General features: G+C 41.5%; 1 protein-coding gene across 1 annotated transcript in view; it reads left to right on the top strand.

Annotated features, from left to right (window-relative positions):
• Positions 1-2,995: 2,995 nt before the first annotated feature.
• Positions 2,996-21,380, top strand: part of LOC102003997 (chromosome unknown open reading frame, human C7orf60) — a gene marked incomplete at its 5' end in the record, with an annotated part of 61,058 nt that continues 42,673 nt past the window's right edge. The window contains 1 exon segment of the mRNA XM_013516035.1: positions 2,996-3,137. Within this exon segment, the coding sequence (XP_013371489.1) occupies positions 2,996-3,137 (142 nt within the window).

Genomic DNA, 21,380 nt, shown 5'->3' with positions numbered 1-21,380 from the left:
ACTTGCCAAAAGTAATTTTGAATTTTCTGTAGGTGGGTAAATACACTTATTTGAGATATTCATATCTTCTCTTTGACACATTTGTTTTTTCTAGAATGCCTATATGAAGTGAGTTAAAAAAATGGGTCATTAATCACAAGAAGTTGTAGTCATTCACAAAAGCTACGATATTAAAATAAATCATAAAGCTAATTGGTAATTCGTTGTAAATTTGGACTGATTGAATTTGAACAATCCCTTATATTCACTACATCTTTCAGCAGGCCTCAGAGAGTTCTAGTTCTTGATTTACCATTTGATAATGAGAAGTATTGTCATTTTGACACTGGTTTGCAAGTTTCCTCTGCTGACTTGGTCAAATTGCTTGCACAAAATATCCCTTAAAATCAAGTTTTAACATATTTTTGTGTGTGCAGTTTGACCAGACCAGGAGAAGAAATTTGAGTTTGTATCCTGGATGTTGTTATCTTTAACTGTTTGTGGCTTTCACAGCCCAAATCACAGAATATTTTGAATACAGCCTAGTTAATGGTTGAGTACATTATTTTCAGTGCTATAAAAACTATTTTTTTTCCCATTTTGTCATGTTTGTCTGCTAGAGTTTTCCAGGTATTCCAGAAAGTGAAAATTTTTCGTAAGTAAAAGGCAGCTGTGTTTTTTGTTCAGCTTTGTAACCACTAGATATTTAGCGTATACGGTACTTAGTACTTCGGTTTTGATGCATTACTGAATAAATACGTGAACTAGAAATGCTGGTTTCAAGACCCAAGAGGGAACTTACTATAAACTCATAAATTGCATGGGTTTCCACCCCTTCAGGAGGAACATAAGTGTTCCCAGTTGTAGAACATAATGTGTTTTTTTCTTATGAGAGCCCACACTGTGTTTCTTGGAGCACCTGCTTTTCAAATTCGGCTAATACGTCCCTTTATGCCAATTAACGATTCTGGTTTTAGGGTGCTTTATATGTGGCATAGGGAACATGTTGGGTTTGTGTCTCTTTTATCATAACATTACTACTACATTATATTTACATGTACTTTCTTCTTCTTTTGATGTTTATACCTGCTTATTAACTTTATTCTCTGTAGTGTTTAACAGAGTATTTTTTTTTGGCATATCTGTTGATAGAATGAAAAATATATAAAGTTTCATTTTTTAAATGTCATTGTTTGTTCTCAATTAAATATATACGCACTCCCAGTGTCGGCAGACTCTGAGAGTCTGCAGACTGCACTGTTAATGAAACATTAAGATTGAAGTTGTCCGCAGAAGTTTAAATGAGTAAGCCTGTGGACGGGATTTGAATCCTTCCTTAAAACATCAGTGGAGCAGACACTTTTTCCCTTTGAACTCCACAGAACAGTATTCAAACACAGTTTTGTTGAGTGTGAAAAAACAAAGGTCGTCTAAAAAGCTATAGGGCAGTAGATTTATATGTGTTTACAGTTGTCTTTACATCTTTTAGCCAGGAGATAATTACAGAGTAGATGGAGTTTCAAAGTATGCAAATGACATGGTAAGGACTCTAAGAATTGCTAACAGGTGCCAGGAGTGCCCCATATAACATCCTCCTAGTCCACAACTGGCGTGGACGGGCCCTGGACCCGGTCACCAGCCCTGACAAAGTTCGGGTGTAAATGTGTGCTGCTCTCCTTTCTGTTCTGCCGCTCCCTGGTTCTGCTGGAAGCCAGTGAGCTCACCCCCTTACTCACTGCCGCGGTCTGAGGGCATACTAGAGCGGGGTTTGCTGTCTTTCCACAGTTAATAGAGGACGGGCTGTTAAATGCTCCACTGTCCCATCCTTTAGGTACAGTTTCAGAAGCATTGTGTGTGCTTCTCTGTGACAGCAGAACTTTCATAATGCAGTCTGGTACTGTTAATTGTTCTTCTTTCCTTGTTTTTCTAGCCATTTCCTGACTCTTTGTGCTTTGGGAGCTCTCCAAGTAAACTGCTCATACTCAGATCTTTGTTCTAAGTTATACCTTCTATAGAATTTGAACTCTTTGACAGAAAGGAAATTTATTTGTGTTAAATACAGCTTTTCTAAAATATATTTGATCATAGAACTTCTCTTCGAGTGCCTGGTATTTACAGCACATAGGGTACACGTGCATATATGTTTATTATATTAGATAGTAGAATATTATATAAGAGAGTGGAACTGAAATTCATATTATATAAGATAGTGGAACTGAAATTCAAATAAAGGACCCTCTAAAATTGAAGATATGTTAACAATTGATAAAGAACCTTCAGAGTCGTACTGTAACGTACTGAACCTTTTAGCGTCAGATCTGGTGAATAAGTCAGGAGTGGTGTTATGAACCCTCATAGGTGTGTGAAAGTATCATTAAGCGAGACATTGCTTTAAAACTTCCGTTTGTGTGGTTATGTTTGGAGACCTGACAGTTACATCTGAAGGGTGTTTGCTGAAATGAAAGGACTTTTATTTGAGAATTTGCAAAAAATTTTGTTTGCTTGTTGGCATTTTCGTCAATCATAATATGTGCATAGACTCTTATTTATGTAATTTACTTCGGGATTTTTGTGTGATAGGGTCTCACTGTGTACCCTAGCTGCCTTGTACTCGCTTTGTAGCCCAGGCTGGCCTCAAACTCGCAGTGATGCTCCTGCCTCAGCCTCTCAGGTGCTGGGATTACAGGTGTGCGCCGCCACGCCCAGCTCTAACTCATTGGAAATGGAGCTTACCGTAAACTTACTGTTCTTGAGTCTAAATTCATTTTATATACACGTATGACTACATTTTATCAGTGATGTTCGGCTTCACAAATCTATTAAAACTAGCATAATTGATTATTAAGTGATAGTTAAAATGCTACATCTTTTATTCAAAGGAACTTTTAAAACACGTTCTAAGACTTCATTGTTTTACTTCATGATTTGTCGTACTTTATTTTTGAACTGTTGCAGGTTTTGCCGAAATGACAGACGTGTTCAAGTTCACTTAACCCTCTCCTCTCTCTGCTCTTAGTGGGGGACTTCGAGAAGATCTGGAGGGAGCACTGTGAGGACGAGGAGACGCTCTGTGAGTACGCCGTCGCCATGAAGAACCTGGCGGATAGCCACTGGGCCAAGACCTGCGAGGGCGAGGGCCGCATCGAGTGGTGCTGCAGGTGAGTGTCTTCGCGAAACGGACGCTTTCCGCTCCTGACGTGCTTTCAAACTTGCAGACCTAAGCAGTGCTGCGTAGAATGCCTTGTACTGAAATGGTAAACTAGAAATACTGTCCTCAGATGACACCTTTTAAATAACCTTTCTCCTTCTTGCTTCCCTTTCCCTACATATATTTCACTCTTTATCAGAATGTTTTTCTTTGCATAACTTTTAATTTTGCTTTATTTCCTGAAAATATGTCTTTAAATCCATTTAATATCTTTAAACATTAATACATTATGTATGTGTGTACATAGCGTACAAGTATACATATGTATGTGTGTGTATGTATATTTTTTTTCTTTTTTAGTGCTAGACTCATGAACGCTAGGCAAGCTCTCTACCATTGAACTATATACACTCCCACTTTTAAACATTAATACAGTTAAAATTTGAAAGATTTAATGGTTGACTTCATGCATGAATGTTTAAGAAACAAAAAATTTTAAAACATCTGAAATATTTTAAAATCTTGAATTTGTAATATATGATTCAAGACATTTCAGCATTTATGTTGACTTTGGATGTGTATTTTCTCATAAATTCTTGTGTTAATAACATCAGAAAATGAAATATTGTTAGTAGTAATTCTCTTAATGTAGTAAAATTATAGGATTTTTTATATTGACTGAATTTAAAAATGAGTTCCCCCAAAAAATAAGCATTATTTTTTTCATGAACAATACATTTATGCTAACTTCAGGTTTATGTTTCCTTTCTATTATTTTTGTTAAAAATTTATTTTCTCATTTTAAAATTAGTAATGCATGTTTCATTTATTTAACAGTTCAGAGGAAATGTTCTTAACTTAGTTATCCCATTAGTTTTCCCTCACTATAACACATACCTGAGATGATCACCTTACAAAGAACGAAGGTTTATTTTGTCTCACCGTTTTGGAGGCCCCACTTTGTAATCACTTGGCTTCGTTGCTTTCGGGGCTGCGGGAAGGTGGTTATATTCGACAGAGCAAAGCGTCTCACGGTGTGGCCAGGGAGCAAAGAAAGAGGAGAGAGACTGGGCTGCAGTGTTCCTTTTGAGCGCACGCCCCCAAAACCTAAAACCCTACCTGTGGGGCTCCCCCAAAGTTCCATAATCTCTGGTAGCATAGTTCCATAATCTTCCGGGACCAGGTTTGTCACACATGGACCCTCTTGACACAATTAGGACCCAGACCGTAGTAGGTCTTTTACTTACTCACTAAACAAGCAATGTTTATCAAGTGTCTGCTTTGTACCAGTCATGTTGTAAACACCGGTAGTACAAAATCAACCCAGTATAAAAATCCTTGCTTTTTTGAATCATACACACCAGTGGGGTGAGAGGTAAGAAGTAAGTAGTACATTAATTAAGTATATACCAGTCAGATGGTGGTAATGGCTGTAAGAAAAATTAATCAAGGAAAAATAATTTTAAGTAAGGTGGAGAAAAAAGGTCTCACTGAAGTGATAACACACAGGAGAGATGAAATAAGACCGCAGCCCAGCCTCTCGGCCCTTAAAAGTCCAAACGCATCCGGCAGAAGCACACAGTGCAGATTCAGCACTGCGAGGAGACCAGCGCCACTGCGGCAGAAAGGGAAGGGCAGAGTGCTGGAAAGTGGGACGGGGCAGCTGGGTTTGTGGGATCTGGTCAGCCATTGCTCAGCCTCTGGCTTTCCTGAAACAAACAGGAAGTGGGGGGCTGGGGATTTAGCTCAGCGGCAAAGCGCCTGCCTGGCAAGCACAAGGTCATGAGTTCGGTTCCCGGTACCGGAGAAAAACAAAAAACAACAACAAAAAAAAACAAACAGGAAGTGGTTGGGTGTTTTGACAACAGGAATGACAGGATTTTATTTTTTATAACGTGCGAGGGTGAGGGTTAGGGTGAGGATTAGTTGTAATTTCACCTGTTCCATTTCTAATTGTGCTGTGTGGGGTCTTTATGTTGGTGTATAGTCTGTTTCTGTCTGAGGTGCCAGGTCCCTGGATCGAGGTGCCCACGGATGAAATGAAAACCAAGAGGCAAAGTTACGGGGTCAGTGGGCTTCAGCCTCCAGGACTGTCGCCCCGGTTACCATTTTCAGTAACCTTTTATTGAGAAAGAACAAAGGAAGCAGCAGAGCAACTGGGAGGAATCAACAGGTTTAGCAAGGACCCTACAACTTAGTTATCACAGGAATGAGACTTGACTTAGGTAGCCATCGTGTTATCATTCCTTCGGGCAGATCTCAGCAAGGCATCTAGTGCTGTCTGGCGGCTTTCCACAGGGACACGGGTCCTGCTATCATTTCCTTCACACCAGTGCTTTTGCTAGACTTCCTCCAGAATCAAACAATCATATGGCTTGGTCAGGCCCGAAGTCCCACATCGGTAAAACACTGAAAGATAAACTAAAGAATGTCCTCTACAGGTCTTTTCTCACCTGTTTTGTTTTTTGTTTTTTGTTTTTTTTTGTTAAATTGGCTAAGTGTTTATCTATTTTGTTTACTCTTTTGAGAAACCAGCTCTTCTATTCATTAGTTCTTTGTGTTCTTCTTGGTTTCAATTGTATTGATTTCTGCTCTGATCATGATAATTTCTTTTCCTTCACTAGCTCCAGAAAACTCTGTTAAGAGTTAATAATCAAATTCAATAATGTAGTGAGATACAAAATCAACACAAAAAAAGTGAATAGTTTTCCTGTACATTAATAGTGAACCCACTGAGAAAGAAATTAAAGGGGGGGAAATTCATATTACAGTGAGGAAAACTACTTAGTAATTAACCAACCTGAGGTAATGAAAGACCTCTACAATGAAAATTATAGTGCCGGGTGTGCTGGCACATACCTGTAATCCCAGCACTTGGGAGGCTGAGGCAGGAGGATCTTTGCAAGTTCGAGACCACTCTGGGCTTACAAAGTGAGCTCAAGACCAGCCTGAACTGCATAGCAAGACCCTGACGCAAAAAAACAAAAAGGAAAGGAAAGAAAACTATAGCACTCTGGAAAATGATATCAAAGAGGACATAAATGGAAAGATATCCCTGTTCCTGGATAGCCAGAACTAATTTAGTCAAAATGGCCATACTTCCAAAACTGATATACAGACTTAATGCAATCCCAATCAAAATGCCAAGAGTATTGCTCACAGCACTAAAATAGAACAGTCCTAAAATTCATGTAGAACCAGAAGAGACCCAGAAATAGCGAAAGCAATTCCAGGGAATAAGAGTGAAGCAGGAGGTGTCACAATCCTGATTTAAAGTTACATTACAGAGCTACTGTGATTATTGGAGGTCCCATCCTACTCAGCTATTTCCCCCTGGGTGTCTTCCTAGAAGAATTAAAAATACTACCACAGTGATATATGTGCACCCGTGTTTATAGCTATGCAATTTGTAAGAGCTAGATCTTGGAAGCAACCCAAATGCCCATCAACCAAGGAACGGATAAAGAAGTTGTGGTCTTTTAAGTGGATATAACTGGAGACCACATTCATAAGTGAAATAAACCTGATGCACATGTGTAAACACTGTATTATCTCCCTAGTGTGAGAAGCTAAAAGAGTAAATAAGACCCAAAATGTACAATAGATATTGTAAAATGGGAAGAAACTTCAAAAGGAAGGAGAAGGTAGAATTGGGGAATGAGAAAAGAAGGAAGGGAAAAACAAAAAAAAAAACTCTATATAGAGGTATATATGTGTACATGTGTATAAAAGATACGATAGCTATACTACTAATCTCTCTTAGTTCATTGAACAGAAAGATTTATACTAATATTGTTTGGACAGTTAAATGCCACTACCTCATACTCTGAGTAACTAATTTAAAGATAACAATGTGCAATGTATTAACCGTTGTTACCCTGCTATTTTCTTGTTTTGAATCTTTTTAAAATTTCTCTTTAAAATAAAAATAAATTTTAAAAGTTTAAGAAAAGTTACTGTGATTAAAAACAGCATGATAGGGACAAAAAACAGACATGGATGAGTGGAAGAGAGTGGAGGATACCGAAACAACTCCAAGCGCATTCAACTGTTTGATCCTTGACAAAGGGGCCAACAGCGTACACCAGAGGCAAGGCGATCTCTTTAATAATGGTTTTGGGAAAACCGGATTTTCACATGCAGAAGACTCAGTCTAGACCCATTATCTCTCGTATGTACTGAACTAAAATCCGAATGGATCAAAGGACGAAATGTTGGAACAGAAACATTTAACCTTCAGGGAGGCAACAGAGGTGACACTGTGGATGTCATGGGCAAAGGCAAGGACTTTCTGAACAGAACCCTGTTTGCGCAGGAAACAGGACTGGGAATCAACAAATGGGACCATGTCAGATTAAAAAGCTTCTGCACAGCAAAGGAACAGCCCACGGAGGGAAAAGACAATGAACAGAATGGGGAAAAGTTTTTCCGGCTGTTGCGCAGATAGAGGACTGATATTTAGAATATATAAAGTAGTCAAAAAATTAGACCCCTGTACATTAAAGGGCCAGTCAAAAAGTGGGCAAGTGAAGTGAACAGACACTTCACAGAAGCAGACGCAGAAGTGACCAACAGATAGATGAAAAATGCTCCACGTCACTGGTCATGACACTGGCGGGTAGCTCCTTCAGAAGTAGCTCAGCAGTTAAACATATTCCAGGTCCTTCTTGCCCTGAACAAAGAGTGAGACAAACCAAAAATGGTGCCAGAAGTCCATTTGAAAAGTGCGGAGTGGCGGGGTGAGGGAGAAGCTGGCATTGCGGAGCGAACTTGGGCCAGACGAGAGACAGGGGTAAAAGCAAAAACAAACGTGTCCCCTGTGTGTGGGGGGAGCCATGTGGGCGACCGTGAAGAGTGGTGACAGGAGGCTCCCATGGCATGTGTCCTTACGTGTCATCTACATTTGGGGAACCCACAAAAAGTTGTATGTATGGGGGACTGGGAATTACTTGACACTGTTCTGGGATCTTGTAATTAACAAGTACCACGTTCTTCCCCAGCCAACTTTGCCACACCCTGCCTCCTTTCTCAGTGAGAGAAATGGAAATTAAACAACACTGAGATGCCATCATCAAGAAATCAAACACAGTACCGATGCTGGCAAGGCTGCAGGGAGCGGGCAGCTTCTGCACGCTTGGTGGGAATGTACACTGGTGCACCCACTGTGGAAATCAGTGTGGAAATTCTTCAAACAACTGAAACTAGAAATTCCAGTTGACCCACCTATTCTTCTAGGAGTCTTCCTAAAAGAGTTGAAGATACTACATTGCAATGATACGTACATACCCGAGTTTATAGCAGCACAGTCTATAATAGCTAAATCTTGGAAGCAGCTTATATGTCCATCACCAGATGAATGGGTAAAGAAACTGTTACTTAAACACAATGGAGTACTACTGTGCCATAAAGAAGGATAAATTTGAGTCATTTGTAGGAAAACGGATGCACCTGGAGACCGTAGTGTTAAGTGAAATAAACACAAAGCTTAAATATCTCAGGGTTTCTCTCATGTGAGAAGCACAAGTTGTACATAAAGAGCAAGCGATAGGTGATAGGAAGTAGGACAGTAGATTTTTCTCAGATGGGAAGGGGATCAAGAGATGGGGGAAGAGAGGGGAAAGAGGATTAAAAAAAGAAATGATGTGCTGTGTACATGGTGCCCTCTCCCTACAGGAATATAAACGTTACGCACTGCAAACGTGTGAGCACGCTTACACACAGGCGCACACACATACACGCACACATGCACACACAAGAAAGGGCATCAGAACCTGGACAGGTCGGGGGAGAGGGGAAGGGAAGGGGATGAACAGGGAATTAGGGTATAATATGTACACGTACCAGTTCCCACAAGGAGCGGAAACATTGTATGCTACAAACACGGACTAATAAAAACACTGTTAAGATGTCACTATCATTTTTCTTAGTTTTTGTATAGTAATTATTTGACTCTTCAAGTTTTATTTTTTATTGAAGTTCTCTATCTCCACCTACTTGCTTTATTCTTCCTTTATTTTATTTAGACAAATTTATAAAACTTCTCGTTTGAACGTGGTTTATATGTAAGTCTGTTTCTTTTGGCTTCTTGCTTTTTACCGTAGATCATTTTCCTTCCTTCACTGTGTATGTGGTAATTTTTAAAAATCCTGGCATTGCGTTAGAAGCGGTTGTCACATTATTTTTCCCCAGAATGACACAAGCTTTTTCAGACAACCAGCTAGGTTGTAAGACTGAACACGGTTTCCATCAGAGTAGAGCTGGCTGGGGGAGAACTTGATTCTCTGTTTAGCCTCCATTCACTTCTGGTTTCTGATACTTCGAGAGTGACTGAATCTTGTTCTACATATCGTACAGGACCAAAGGTGTAACATCCGGGGACGTAAGTCCAAGGTCTTTCTTCCTGCTTTTTAGTCCCATTCTCAGCCTTCACATACTTGTAAGTAGACCTTGGGGTAACGGAGGTAATCAGAGCATGAATAGGGAGAACAACATCTGTCCTTGGGTTTCTTGGAGATTCCGGTCTATCATACCACCGAGGTGACCTTTACAGCGCTGAGTTGCCGTGCGGCCCAGCAGTCCACGCGCTTTCCTAGAAGCTGCTGGGTCCTGCGCTGCGCGGGAACCACTTCAGCAATCGCCCCCGGTGCTGTGGTCGCTCTTCCTTTCGGAAAGGCTTGTCCGTCTCTGCAGTTTCATTCCTTTAGACCTCTTTCCACGTTCACTCTTTTGACTTCCTAATAAGATATTTTTTTAGATTATATACAATTCTTTTTCAAGTTAGAGAAGAACTAGGAGAGGATATATAATTGTATCCTAATGTGAAACTGGTTTTGTGTCTTCCGTTCAGAATTTATGCGATTGCTTCCTCAGGGTGTCACTTAGCGGCTTCTTCAATCTCTTACTGCTTGAGACAGAAAATTGGGTCACAAAGGTTGAAGCCGGTCAAGTGTTTTTGCAAGATGATGAACAGTTGTTAGATGAGACTGTGCTTCATGTTGCACCCTATTATGGGCTGTTACTGTAGGTTGTCCATTATTAGAATGGTAATGTTAGCACTGGGTAAGGTGTTAGTTACCTACCACATCCTTCCATTGTAAACCTGTATTTTCTTTTTGTAATGAACTAGTTATGTGCAGGCGGACATTTTGAGCTGTGGATCCATTTTGTCTCAGTAAGCTTTCAACAAAGCTTCTGCTTGTTAAATATTTCATTTGCAATTGCAAAGTAATGATTTTAACTTTTATCATTCTTTGATATCTGTTAGCCAGCATTCTTTTGTAACTAAACAATTTCCTTGATTTACTTATTTACTTATTTTTTTGGTACCAGGAATCGAACTCAGGACCTTGTGCTTGCCAGGCAGGCACTGTGCCACTGAGCCATATTCTGGGCCCAGTTTCCTTAATAAACAGAGAATGATTATTTGTTCCTTATTAAAGTTGGACAGAAATGTACATATCTGTGTAAGTCTTTCAGTTTACATAGTTGCCAATTTTCATAATAAGTAATTGGTTTGTAATAGTCAATTATAATTATGGCAAGTGAGATTTTCAAACATTTTTGGAATATCACTACAGTGTCTTAGATTTTTATTTATTCTATTTGCCTATCAGTTAGTTTGCATTTTGTGTGTGTGTGTATATAATTCCATAGGGAAGCCATCAAAGTTGCATTCTTTATCTTGACATCATCTTTGAACACTTTCTGTCTGTCCAGTTTCTGTCTTACTGAATCTTAACTTTCCCCACACAGGACCTGCAATCAAGCTATTTCTTCAGGAAGCCCTGCTTTCTTGTGAGAGAAAGTAGCATTTAGGAAGTGAGAGCTGGGCCATAGCTGTTCTGCTGAGTATCCTTTCTTTTTCAACTTTTTTTGGGGAATAGAGTTAGAAAACACACACACACACACACACACACACACACACACCACAGTCCCCCATATCCCTCTTCTAAAATCTGAAGTTTTTTGAGTGCTAATGTGATACCGTCAGTGGAAAGTTCCACACCATGAAACTTTTTTTATGCCCAAAAGGTTAAATATATTGCTTACAGTTACCTTCGAGCTATGTATATAAGGTGTACATAAAGCAGAAATGAATTTTGTGTTTAGACTTGGGTCCCATCCCCAAGATATCACATTATATATATGCAAATATCCCAACAAGGGTTGTGCTTAACTTTTGTTTTATATTTGTTTTCTGTTGCACTAAAGGAATTAGTTCTACGTAGCACATTTTATTCATTGATTTACAAATAAACTTTTTAAAAGTTTCAAAATTGTAATAACAGTCTAACTCCTAAAAATAAAATGATGGAATGAAGTTTAAGATTTCTTTGCAGTTATTTTATCTTTGGAACGGATTGAACTATGTATCAGAACATGTTAAAACACATATTATGTTTAAAACTTACTTGAGCAGGTTCAGTGGCACACACCCGCGGTTCCAGATGGTCAGGAGACTGAGGCAGAAAGATCACAAGTTTGAGGCTGTCTTCATTATTTTTTTCTCCTTGTTGAGACAAAATACCAACACCCAAAATTAAGGAAGGAAAGGTTTATTTAACTTACAGTTTGTGGAACTTTTAGTCCATAGTCAGCTGGCTCCAGGCGGGGTGGCGCATGGCAGAGGGCAACAGTTCAAGGCGGCAGAAGACAGCAAAAGCAGCAAGAGCAAAAAGGGACAAAACAAGCCTCTTTTCTCCCTTATATTGTGTGTGGGCTGCCCGCCCATGCCCACACCGTCTCAGTGCCCTCCTCTTCCACAGGCTGAGGGTGTTCACAAGTAATAACCCTGCCCCCTGGGGAGTCACTTAGTTCAACTTTTAAACTTCTCAAGTTGACACAATGATCCACATTCTAAAGGGGTGAGGGCGAGTCTTTCTTACCCAAAGATGTAGAACTGCTGAGTTACTTAGTTAAGTTTCTAGACTCCTCAGCTTTACACAGTGTATCACCGGTAATGGAGGCTGACCTGGGAAATGTAGCAAGATCCTGTCTTAGGATAAAAATTCAACACTGGGGTGCAGGTGTAGTGTAGTGGTAGAGCGCTTGCCTGGCGTGTGGGAGGCCCTGAGTTCAATCTCTGGTAGTGCAAAAAGAAAGCAGTTCTTTCTGTATGTCAGATTGTCAGTTTGCTGTGCAGTTGGGGTTTTTTTTTCAGATTTATAGATTTCTCATTTTTAAATTTAAAGCATACAAATATTTAAGTAGTCAAAGTCAAAGCAATAAGATGGTACACTCAGAAGTCTCCCTTTAATTTTCTTCATTTACCCCTGCTTTTTGTAGGTAACCATCTTCAGCTGCTCCTTATTTATCCTGGCCAATGACTTTTTGCAAAAATACAGACATTCACACACAAACAAGTACATGTCTACTCTTTCTCATCTCTACGGGTAACATACTGTATTCCGCCTGTTGTGTTACGCTCAGCAGTGTATTGGGGGATCACGCCGTTGGGATTATATCCGTGGTTTCCAGGGAAACAGGCAACAGGAAGTGTGTCTCTGTGTGTATGTGAATACATTTATACAGTTAAAGAATTATGTTGAGGGACTCTGACAAGCCTGAAGCTCTGTAGGGAAGGTGAGACAGTACTGACCCAGGAGAGCTGATGTTACAATCCTAGTCCAAAGCCTGGTGGGCCGAACAGCAAGGCAGAGCTGAGGTTGCGGTTTTTGAGTCTGAAGTCAGGAAGGCGAAAACTGATGTCCCAGTTGAAGGCAGTAAGGCCGGAAGCATTCTTTAACCATTCCAGGGAGAGTCAGCCTTTTTGTTCTTTTTAGGCCTTCAAGTGATTGGATAAGGCCTGTCTCATTTAGGAAAGGAAGTCGGCTTTCCTCTACCAGTTTAAATATTAAGCTTATGGAAAAAAATCTCAAAAAACGCCCAGGGTCATGTTTGACCAATTTTCTGGGGAGCCCGTAGCCTCATCCTGGCAGCCAAAACCAACCACCACAGGTAAACACCTTCCTCATTTTCATGAGTCATTGACATGCTGTGCCGTTAGACACAGCGCTATAGCAGGTAGCTGTGCTTGTGTTTTTGGCCTTCTTTGTAGAGTCTTCCATGTTGAATTGCAAGGTTTAAAGATTGGTAATTTGCCCTTTGTCGAGATTATATCATTTTGTAATTGTACCAACAAAAGACTGAGAATACCTGTGTCTCCATAAGTTTCCCAAAAGAATACATTAGCCTGTTGTTGAATTTTTACTGTTACATGAGAATTGGTGTCTTTGTGGCTTTATTTTATATTTCTCTATGGGACAGATCGCTTTGTCATACATATATAGAAATCATTGCTTCCTTTTATCCTGTGAATGAGGTGATCATTTTTTGGTACTTTTAAATCAGTTTTTGGTCCACTTACTCTTGATTTTTTTAAGACCTCTTCATGTAAGTTAGAGACGTGCGCTCTGTACCTTTGATTTTGTTTCTGTCTTCTCTGTGCACGTCTTCATGTTGCCGTGCAGAAGGTTTCTGTTTTTACCTAATCAGGCATGTCTGTCTCTTTTGCTGCCTTTATATTTTTGTCATTTTAGAAAACTTTTATACCATACACATTGTAAATACTATAAGCTGTATACATGTATAGAAGTGTCGCACCATACCCCATAATTATGTACAATTATTTTGTCATAAAAATAAAAAAAAATTGAAAAACCTTCCCTGACTTCCAGCTAGAAATTTTTGTTACTCACTTACAAGACGTGATCAAACTATATGGTAATTTTTAAAACGTACTGCAGTAAAAGACATACTGCCGTTAATTCTCCTCAGAATGCCCTGCTTCACTTTACGATAGTTACTCTGTCATTCTGGCCATTTTCTGAAGCAGTTCTGGAACTCCTTTTCTGAGCATCTTTACTGAGTGTGATCAAAAATGCAGTGAATGCCCCTGCCAAGGGCTCTTTAATGGAAAGGCAGGTTCCTGAGAGCATTACTGCGTGTCTTCCGTCATCTCATTCGTGGGATCCGGCCCTGTGCAGCTTCTGTCTCTTCCCTGAAGTCAAAATGACCATGAAAGGTGAACAGTTTGAATTGCTTCCGGACACTGAAGCAGCCATGACAGTGCATCTAAAAATACAAGAATAGGCCTCCTGGACTGCTTCAGAAAAATGGCAGGAATGATGCAGTGAGCGGGTGTGGAGGGAGAGTGTTCTGTGGACGGCTAACAGCAGTGTGCCTTCTACTGCAGTACATTTAAAAATAAAACAAATTGTTCACTGCATTTTTTGATCAGACTTTGTATTTCTGCTAGTGCTTGTCTGATTAACTTTTTTCCATTTATATCTCTCCTGTTCGGAATGATTGTCAAGCATCAATCTTCCTGCTCCCCCAAATGATCCATTTCCCTAACGTTACTTATAAAAAAGAATGCCTTTTCTCCTCTGATTTGATGACACCTAAATGATTTACCAAGTTTCTCTGCATAATTGGCCCTATTTTACGCTTTCTTTTGTGTTTCACTGGGTATATAATTTATCCATCTCTAATACCACTATTTCAATCATAGACTTACAATTATACTATTGTTCTGTGTGACACCATACTCCTCAAGCCATTTTCTTTTTCAGAGTTTTTTTTTATGTATTCTTGCTTTTATGTTTTTCCACATGCATTTTAGAATCAACTGCTCCAGCTGATTTTTTTTAATTTATTGGAAATAAGTTGATTATTTAAATAAACTGGGAATGCCAATAGTATTATCTCATCCATGAAAAAGGGATGTGTTTCCATTTGTTCTAATTTTGAGTCAGTAATATTTTAAGCTTTTTTTATATTGATTATGCATATTTCTTATATTCATTCTTAGCTATTTCATCATTAGGCCAATGTAAATACGATCTTCCCTTCCATTATATAAGAGACTATTATATCTGTATGTGTGTATGCTTTTGATTTTTGTATCTTTCGCATACTGCTATTTTACCAAATTCTGTTACATTTTCTTAGTTTATATCTGATTCTTGTAGGCTGTCTAGATAGATATCCATCATATCAACAGTTTTATTACTTTCCCTCTAGTTGATCTAAGTCTACTTTTCTTGTCATTTACGTAATTGTGCTTTATTCCTTTCAGAATAATATATGTATATGGTATCCACATTAAATAAATTGCTGGCTTTTTGGCTAATATACATGTGTAATTTAAAGGCATTATTCAGTCATTTGGTGGAATATGGATAGAACTAGAGGGTATCATGTTATGTGAAATAAGCCAGGCACAGAAAAATAAGTGTTTTATTTTTTTTCCTGCATGTGGAAAAGAAAAAAAAAGACCTGGCAGGAGAAGAGGAGCTGTTAGGGACGGGGAAAGAAGAGAAAAGGGAGGCTGAGAAGGTAGACGGGAGAGTGGACATGATGACATGCTGTATCAGTCAGGGTTTACTAGAGAAACAGATATAACACAGGATGCACAAATGTATAAGAAATGACAGATTGGCTTACAGTGGTCAGCCACAGAGTTGGATGAGGAAGTGCAGAGGGTGTCTGAACGCTGGAGACTGAAGAGCCCAGTCCAAGGCCTGAAGCTCACTGCAGTGTCACTTGCAAGTCCATATAAGGAGGCTGATGGGTCTGTACCAGAACACTGAAGAATCTTCTACGAACGTGAAAGAGTCTACACTGAAGGCTGAAGAGTCCCAGGCAGAAGCCAAACCATCTGCACCAGAGGCCAGGAGATGACCAAGCTGATGGTGAAGACTGGAGTTCCTCTGAAGAACCAGAAGTCAGTCCTTCCTCGTTTCCCTTTCGTTGTATGCAGCCTACCCGCCCTAGCGGGGTATGGTCCTCTACACCCACACCATCTCCATGCCTTGCTCTTGCACAGGCTCAGGCTGAACACAAAGTAAGGACCTTGGGACCCTGCTGAGTCACATAGTTAACCTTCTAAACTTCTCACATTGACACAATAAACAACATCCTAGAGCAGGAAGAGCATGTCCTTTTCACCCCAGGATGTAGAACTGCTGAGTCACTTAGCCAAGCTGCTAGACTCTTCAAGTTAACACACTGTATCAGCCATAACAGCCCACCCCTTGTCAACTTGGCAACCAGCCACATTTCTTTAAACCAGCTTCCAGATACAAAGACATACTTGTAATTATGCCTAATATGTTATAAATATTCTATACACAAGCATAAACACACTAATTCCCTCAGAAGGTAAGTTTTCCTTGGGTGATGCTTATTCTTATCATTTCACAACTTGAACATTATAAACAGCTTAATAATCCTTAAGGACCAGTATTAAGTCTGTCAACATTATATTACATTAGAACCATGTTAGGGGAGGAATAGTACAGTTACAATCCTCTTTTCTGTAGCTGATCACAGGGTGATAGCTGGCACCTAGAACTACCTTCTTCCACTACCCATGCTATATTCCCTTGGCCTTCAGCAAGCACCTCAGCAGGTCTTGGTTCTTTCCCTGGTGGAGTGACGCATACCTTTATTCCTGAAGGCTCTGGGCCATTTCTCATTGTGCCTATATTAGGTTGTTGTAGTTTCTCATTGATTTTAATAACAGGGCATGGTAATACTAAGAGACACCCTAAAGGATCTCCTGCACTCCACATATATTCTTTCTTTCCTCCATTGTGGAGTAGCAGTCCAATTTCCCATTGATAATCTGGGTCAATTACCCCTGACAACACTGTGACTCCCTTTTCAGCTCGTTTCCTCAGAGGCATGAGGAGACCAAAATGACCACGGGGAAATCTCAGCTTCCAGTTCAACGGTATCATTGTTGTGCTTCCTGGTGCAAACCTTCCCCCCTCAGAACTAAGACATCTAAGCCAGCAGAACATAAGGTTGTGGGGACAGGAAGCAGAAATTTTGCTAGTGGGTCACTAGGAGTAATGGTGAGTGGTACCATCCCTACTTCCACCCCTTGATTCTTGGACCCATGAATCCTGGCTATGGGAGACACAGTGCCATATAGTGGCCACTGATTCAATGCATATACAGCCTTTTGAAGCACCTTACCCCAGCCCTGCAAGCTATTGCCACCTGGCTGACACCTTAACTGTGTCTTCAAAAGACCATTCCACCTTTCTATCAATCCAGCCGCTTCTGGGTGGTAAGGAACATGATAAGACCAGTGAATACCATGAGCATGAGCCCATTGCCTCACTTCTTTGACTGCAAAATATGTTCCTTGGTCGGAGGCAATGCTATGTGGAGTTCCATGATGGTGCATATGGCATTCTGTGAGTCCACGGATGGTAGTTCTGGCACAAGCGTTACATGCAGCAAAGGCAAATCCATATCCAGAATACGTGTCTGTACCAGTGAGGACAAAGCGTAGTCCCTTCCATGATGGAAGTGGTCCAGTATAATCAACCTGCCACCAGGTTGCAGGTTGATCACCACAGGGCATGGTGCCATACCGGGGACTCAGTGCTGGCCTCTGCTGCTGGTATGTCGGGCATTCAGCAGTGGCTGTAGCCAGATCAGCCTTGGTGAGTGGGAGTCCATGTTGCTGAGCCCATGCATAACCTCCATCCCTGCCACCATGGCCACTCTGTTCATGAGCCCATCGGGCAATGACAGGGGCAGCTGAAGAAGGAGGTTGGCCACTATCCACAGACCGGGTCATCTTATCCACTTGATTATTGAGGTCTTCTTGTGCTGATGTCACCTTTTGGTGAGCATTTACATGGGAAACAAATATTTTTACATCCTCTGCCCACTTGGAGAGGTCAATCCACATACCTCTTCCCCAGATATCTTTGTCACCAATTTTCCAGTTATGTTCTTTCCACGTTCCTGACCATCCAGCCAGACCATTGGCTATGGTCCATGATTCATATATGGTCCATGAATCAGTATATAGTTGCACATCCAGCCATTTCTCCTGCCAGGCAGAATGTACTGCCAAGTGCACTGCCTGAAGTTCTGCTCACCGTGATGATTTCCGTTCACTGCTGTCTTTCAGAGATGTCCCAGAAAGGGGCAGCAATGCTGCAGCTGTCCACTTGGGTGGTGCCTGCATAACGTGTGGAGCCATCCGTACACCAGGCCCTAGCCTTCTCTTCCTCTGACAGCTGATTATATGATACACCCACAAGGCCATAGGTGTATGTTGGAAACAGAAAGCAATACAGTGGGTGTAGGAGCCATATGTATCTTATGTCGCCCATATGGGCGACTTCCTCATGTAATTTACTTATACCCTCTGGACCTGCTCTGCCTCAGTCATGAATATTCCATTTAATGACAGACTGTTGCTGAGCATGTTCAACCTTATGACTCGGTGGATCAGATAATACCCAGGCCATGATAGGCAACTCAGATCTCATGGTGATCTGGTGTCCCATGGTCAAGCGTTCAGTTTCCACTAGGGCCAAGAGCTATTTTTCAAAGGGAGAGTAGTTGTCTGCAGATGATGGCAGAGCCTTGCTCCAAAATCCTGAAGGCCTCCGCTGCAGCTCACCCATGGGGGCTGCCAGAGACCCCAAACAGCATCTCTTCCTGCCACTGACACTTCAGGCACCATTGGGATCTGCTGGGTCATATGGCCCCAGGGGCAGAGCAGCCTGCACAGCGGCCTGGACCTGCTGCAGAGCCTGTTCTTGTTCTGAGCCCCACTCAAAACTAGCCGCTTTCTGAGTCATTTGGTAAATGGGCCAGAGTCAGACACGTACATGAGGAATGTCTAAGGGCGTCCATTTGGCCTTCCCAACCATAATCGTCCTCACACAACTCCAAAACCCAAGTAGCCCCCTAGGCTCTGTGCCCCTTTTTTGGTTGTAGGGGGAGCCAGATGCAACAACTTGTCTTTTACCTTAGGAGCAATATCTCTACATGCTCCACACCCCTGGACTCCTAGAAACTTCGCTGAGGTAGAAGGACCTTGAATTTTTGTTGGGTTTATTTCCCATCCCCTCACTCTCAAATGCTGTCCAGAGTAGCTGCTACTTCCTGCTCACTAGGCCCAATCAGCATAATATCGATGTAGTGGACCAGTGTGATACCTCGTGGGAGAGAGAGGCAATCAATATCCCTGCAAACTGAGTTGTGACACAGCTGGTGAGTTAATAAAGCCCGGAGGTAAGACAGTGAAGGTACACTGCTGGCCATGGCAGCTGAAAGCAAATTGTTTCTGATGGTCCTGATGGACAGGTATAGAGAAGAAGGCATTTGCCAAGTCAGCAGCTGAATACCAAGTACCAGGAGATGTATTAATCTGCTCAAGCAAGGAAACCACATCTGGTACTGCAGCTGCAATTGCAGTCACTACTTCGTAACAGGGAATCATGGCCCTTTGCAATAATCTAGTGTCATTCTCCAAGACCCATCTGTCTTCTGCACAGGCCAAATGGGAGAATTAAAAGGAGATGTAGCGGGGACCACCACCCCTGCATCCTTTGAGTCCTTGATGGTGCACTAATCTTTGGAATCACCCCAGGGATGCAACACTGCAAATTTATGTAGGCTTCCTATCTATTTCACTTTTGGGAACACCATGGGTAATCAACCGATGCTATAGCCCTGCACATGTCGGATTATTCTGGTCAGGGTTCTGTTTTTGCTGTCCATTACAGTAAGTGCAGGGACCCTGCCTTTGGCAATTGAGTGCTGCCACCTGACCTCTGCCACTCTGGGATCCAGCCAAGCCGGTTGCCCTTAAATGTCCTATCTGAGTAACCGCAGTCCCCACCATAAGGTCTGGCATCAGAGAGGAGCGATGACAGGGCTCTTCAGGGGTGCTGGTGCTCCCCTCACAAATCTGTTTCTCAACGTGTTAGTGAAGCATACATTTTCTGGATCATCCCACTATGGAGGATTAGGTGTAACTGGACAGATCCCTTCCAGCATTCCCATTTCCCCAAGCTTCTGAATCCCCTCATCGATAGTGAACCATGGAACATCAGGCATCTCTAGCTCATTCACAGTGGGCCATCTTTTGAGCCACACTTCTGCTAACCAGCCAGGTAACTGTTAACACCTTTCTTTACTCCACAAGCTGCAACATTAAATTCAGAATCTCTGCTTAATGAGCCCATATCAACAAATTTGGCCTGATCCAGGTGTACATTTTTTCCACCATTGTCCCACACTCGTAAAATCCATTCCCACACTTGCTCATTAGGTCTCTGCTTGTAAGAGTTAGAAAACTCAGGAAGTTCTTTGGGAGAATAGCGGACCCCCTCATGGGTCACACTGTGTACCTCACCCTTAGGAGCCTTCTGTGATTTGAGTCTGGTTATGGTCCTAGAGGCAAAAATGGGTGGTAAGTGTGGGTCCTGAGGAGTGTCAGCATTATCGTGCTTGGTTGACACAGAATTAGTCTCCCCAGGCCTGCTAGGAGATGCCAACACCACAGGGTGGACACGGCAATGCCTCTGCCGTAGTGGATGGGGAAATCTCTTCCTCTGCCAAAATAATCTCATCGGCATCTAGGAACTCAACATCCTCAGCCTCCTCAGGATCCTCCCGCACGTGTCCGTCCCAGTTTATGGGATCCCATTCCTTTCCGATCAGTGCCCTCACTTTTGCTTCGACACCCTTCGAGGCTGAGCATTAAACTTATGTTGCAATTCAGCCAGTCGGATTATGAGGGGCTGTTTGGGTTTCTGCAATCTCAGCCTTTCCGTTAAAAGGAGATTTTCCTTCAGGACACACTTAGTAACTTTCAAATTTCTTACCTGTGTCTGGAGCAGGGAATTTGAATCTTTGAGCTCCTTATTTTCCTTTATTAATTTGTCCTCACAGCCAGAAGACTTTAAACTTCCTGTGGATGTTTTGGGCTCATTATTTTCCTTCAGTAGTTTATCCAGGGAGGCTAGGAGCAACTAGCCAGCATCGTTACATTTCCTGCTCTGCCAAAGAAGTTCAAAATTTTCATGCACAGAGTGGCTAAATTGCTGACATCTCACAAGTGGTGAATTACGATAGTCAAATGGATCTACATGGCAGAGTAGGTCAAACAATTCACGCCAAGGATGATCCATATACCCCACTGAAGTGGAAGGAGTGTCCGTGGTGTCTTTAGATCGCATCAAATTGCAGGCCCAACTTTAGGAACCTCTAGGCTGTTAAAGAAGACTATCATTATAATTGTGTTTCTCTAGCCCTGCTTCTGGTACCAAAATCTGTATCAGTCAGGGTTTACTAGAGAAACAGATAAAACACAAGATACACAAATGTACAAGGAATTACAAGTTTGGCTTACAGTGGTCAGCCACAGAGTTGGATGAGGAAGTGTGCAGAGGGTGTCTGCACGCTGGAGATTGAAGAGCCCAGCCCC

Source organism: Chinchilla lanigera, unplaced genomic scaffold (genome assembly GCF_000276665.1).
Source record: "Chinchilla lanigera isolate Chin_1 unplaced genomic scaffold, ChiLan1.0 scaffold00031, whole genome shotgun sequence".
Lineage (NCBI taxonomy): Eukaryota > Metazoa > Chordata > Mammalia > Rodentia > Chinchillidae > Chinchilla > Chinchilla lanigera.
The sequence above is the reverse complement of the archived record's forward strand: the minus strand, read 5'-3'. Positions and strand labels throughout refer to the sequence as shown.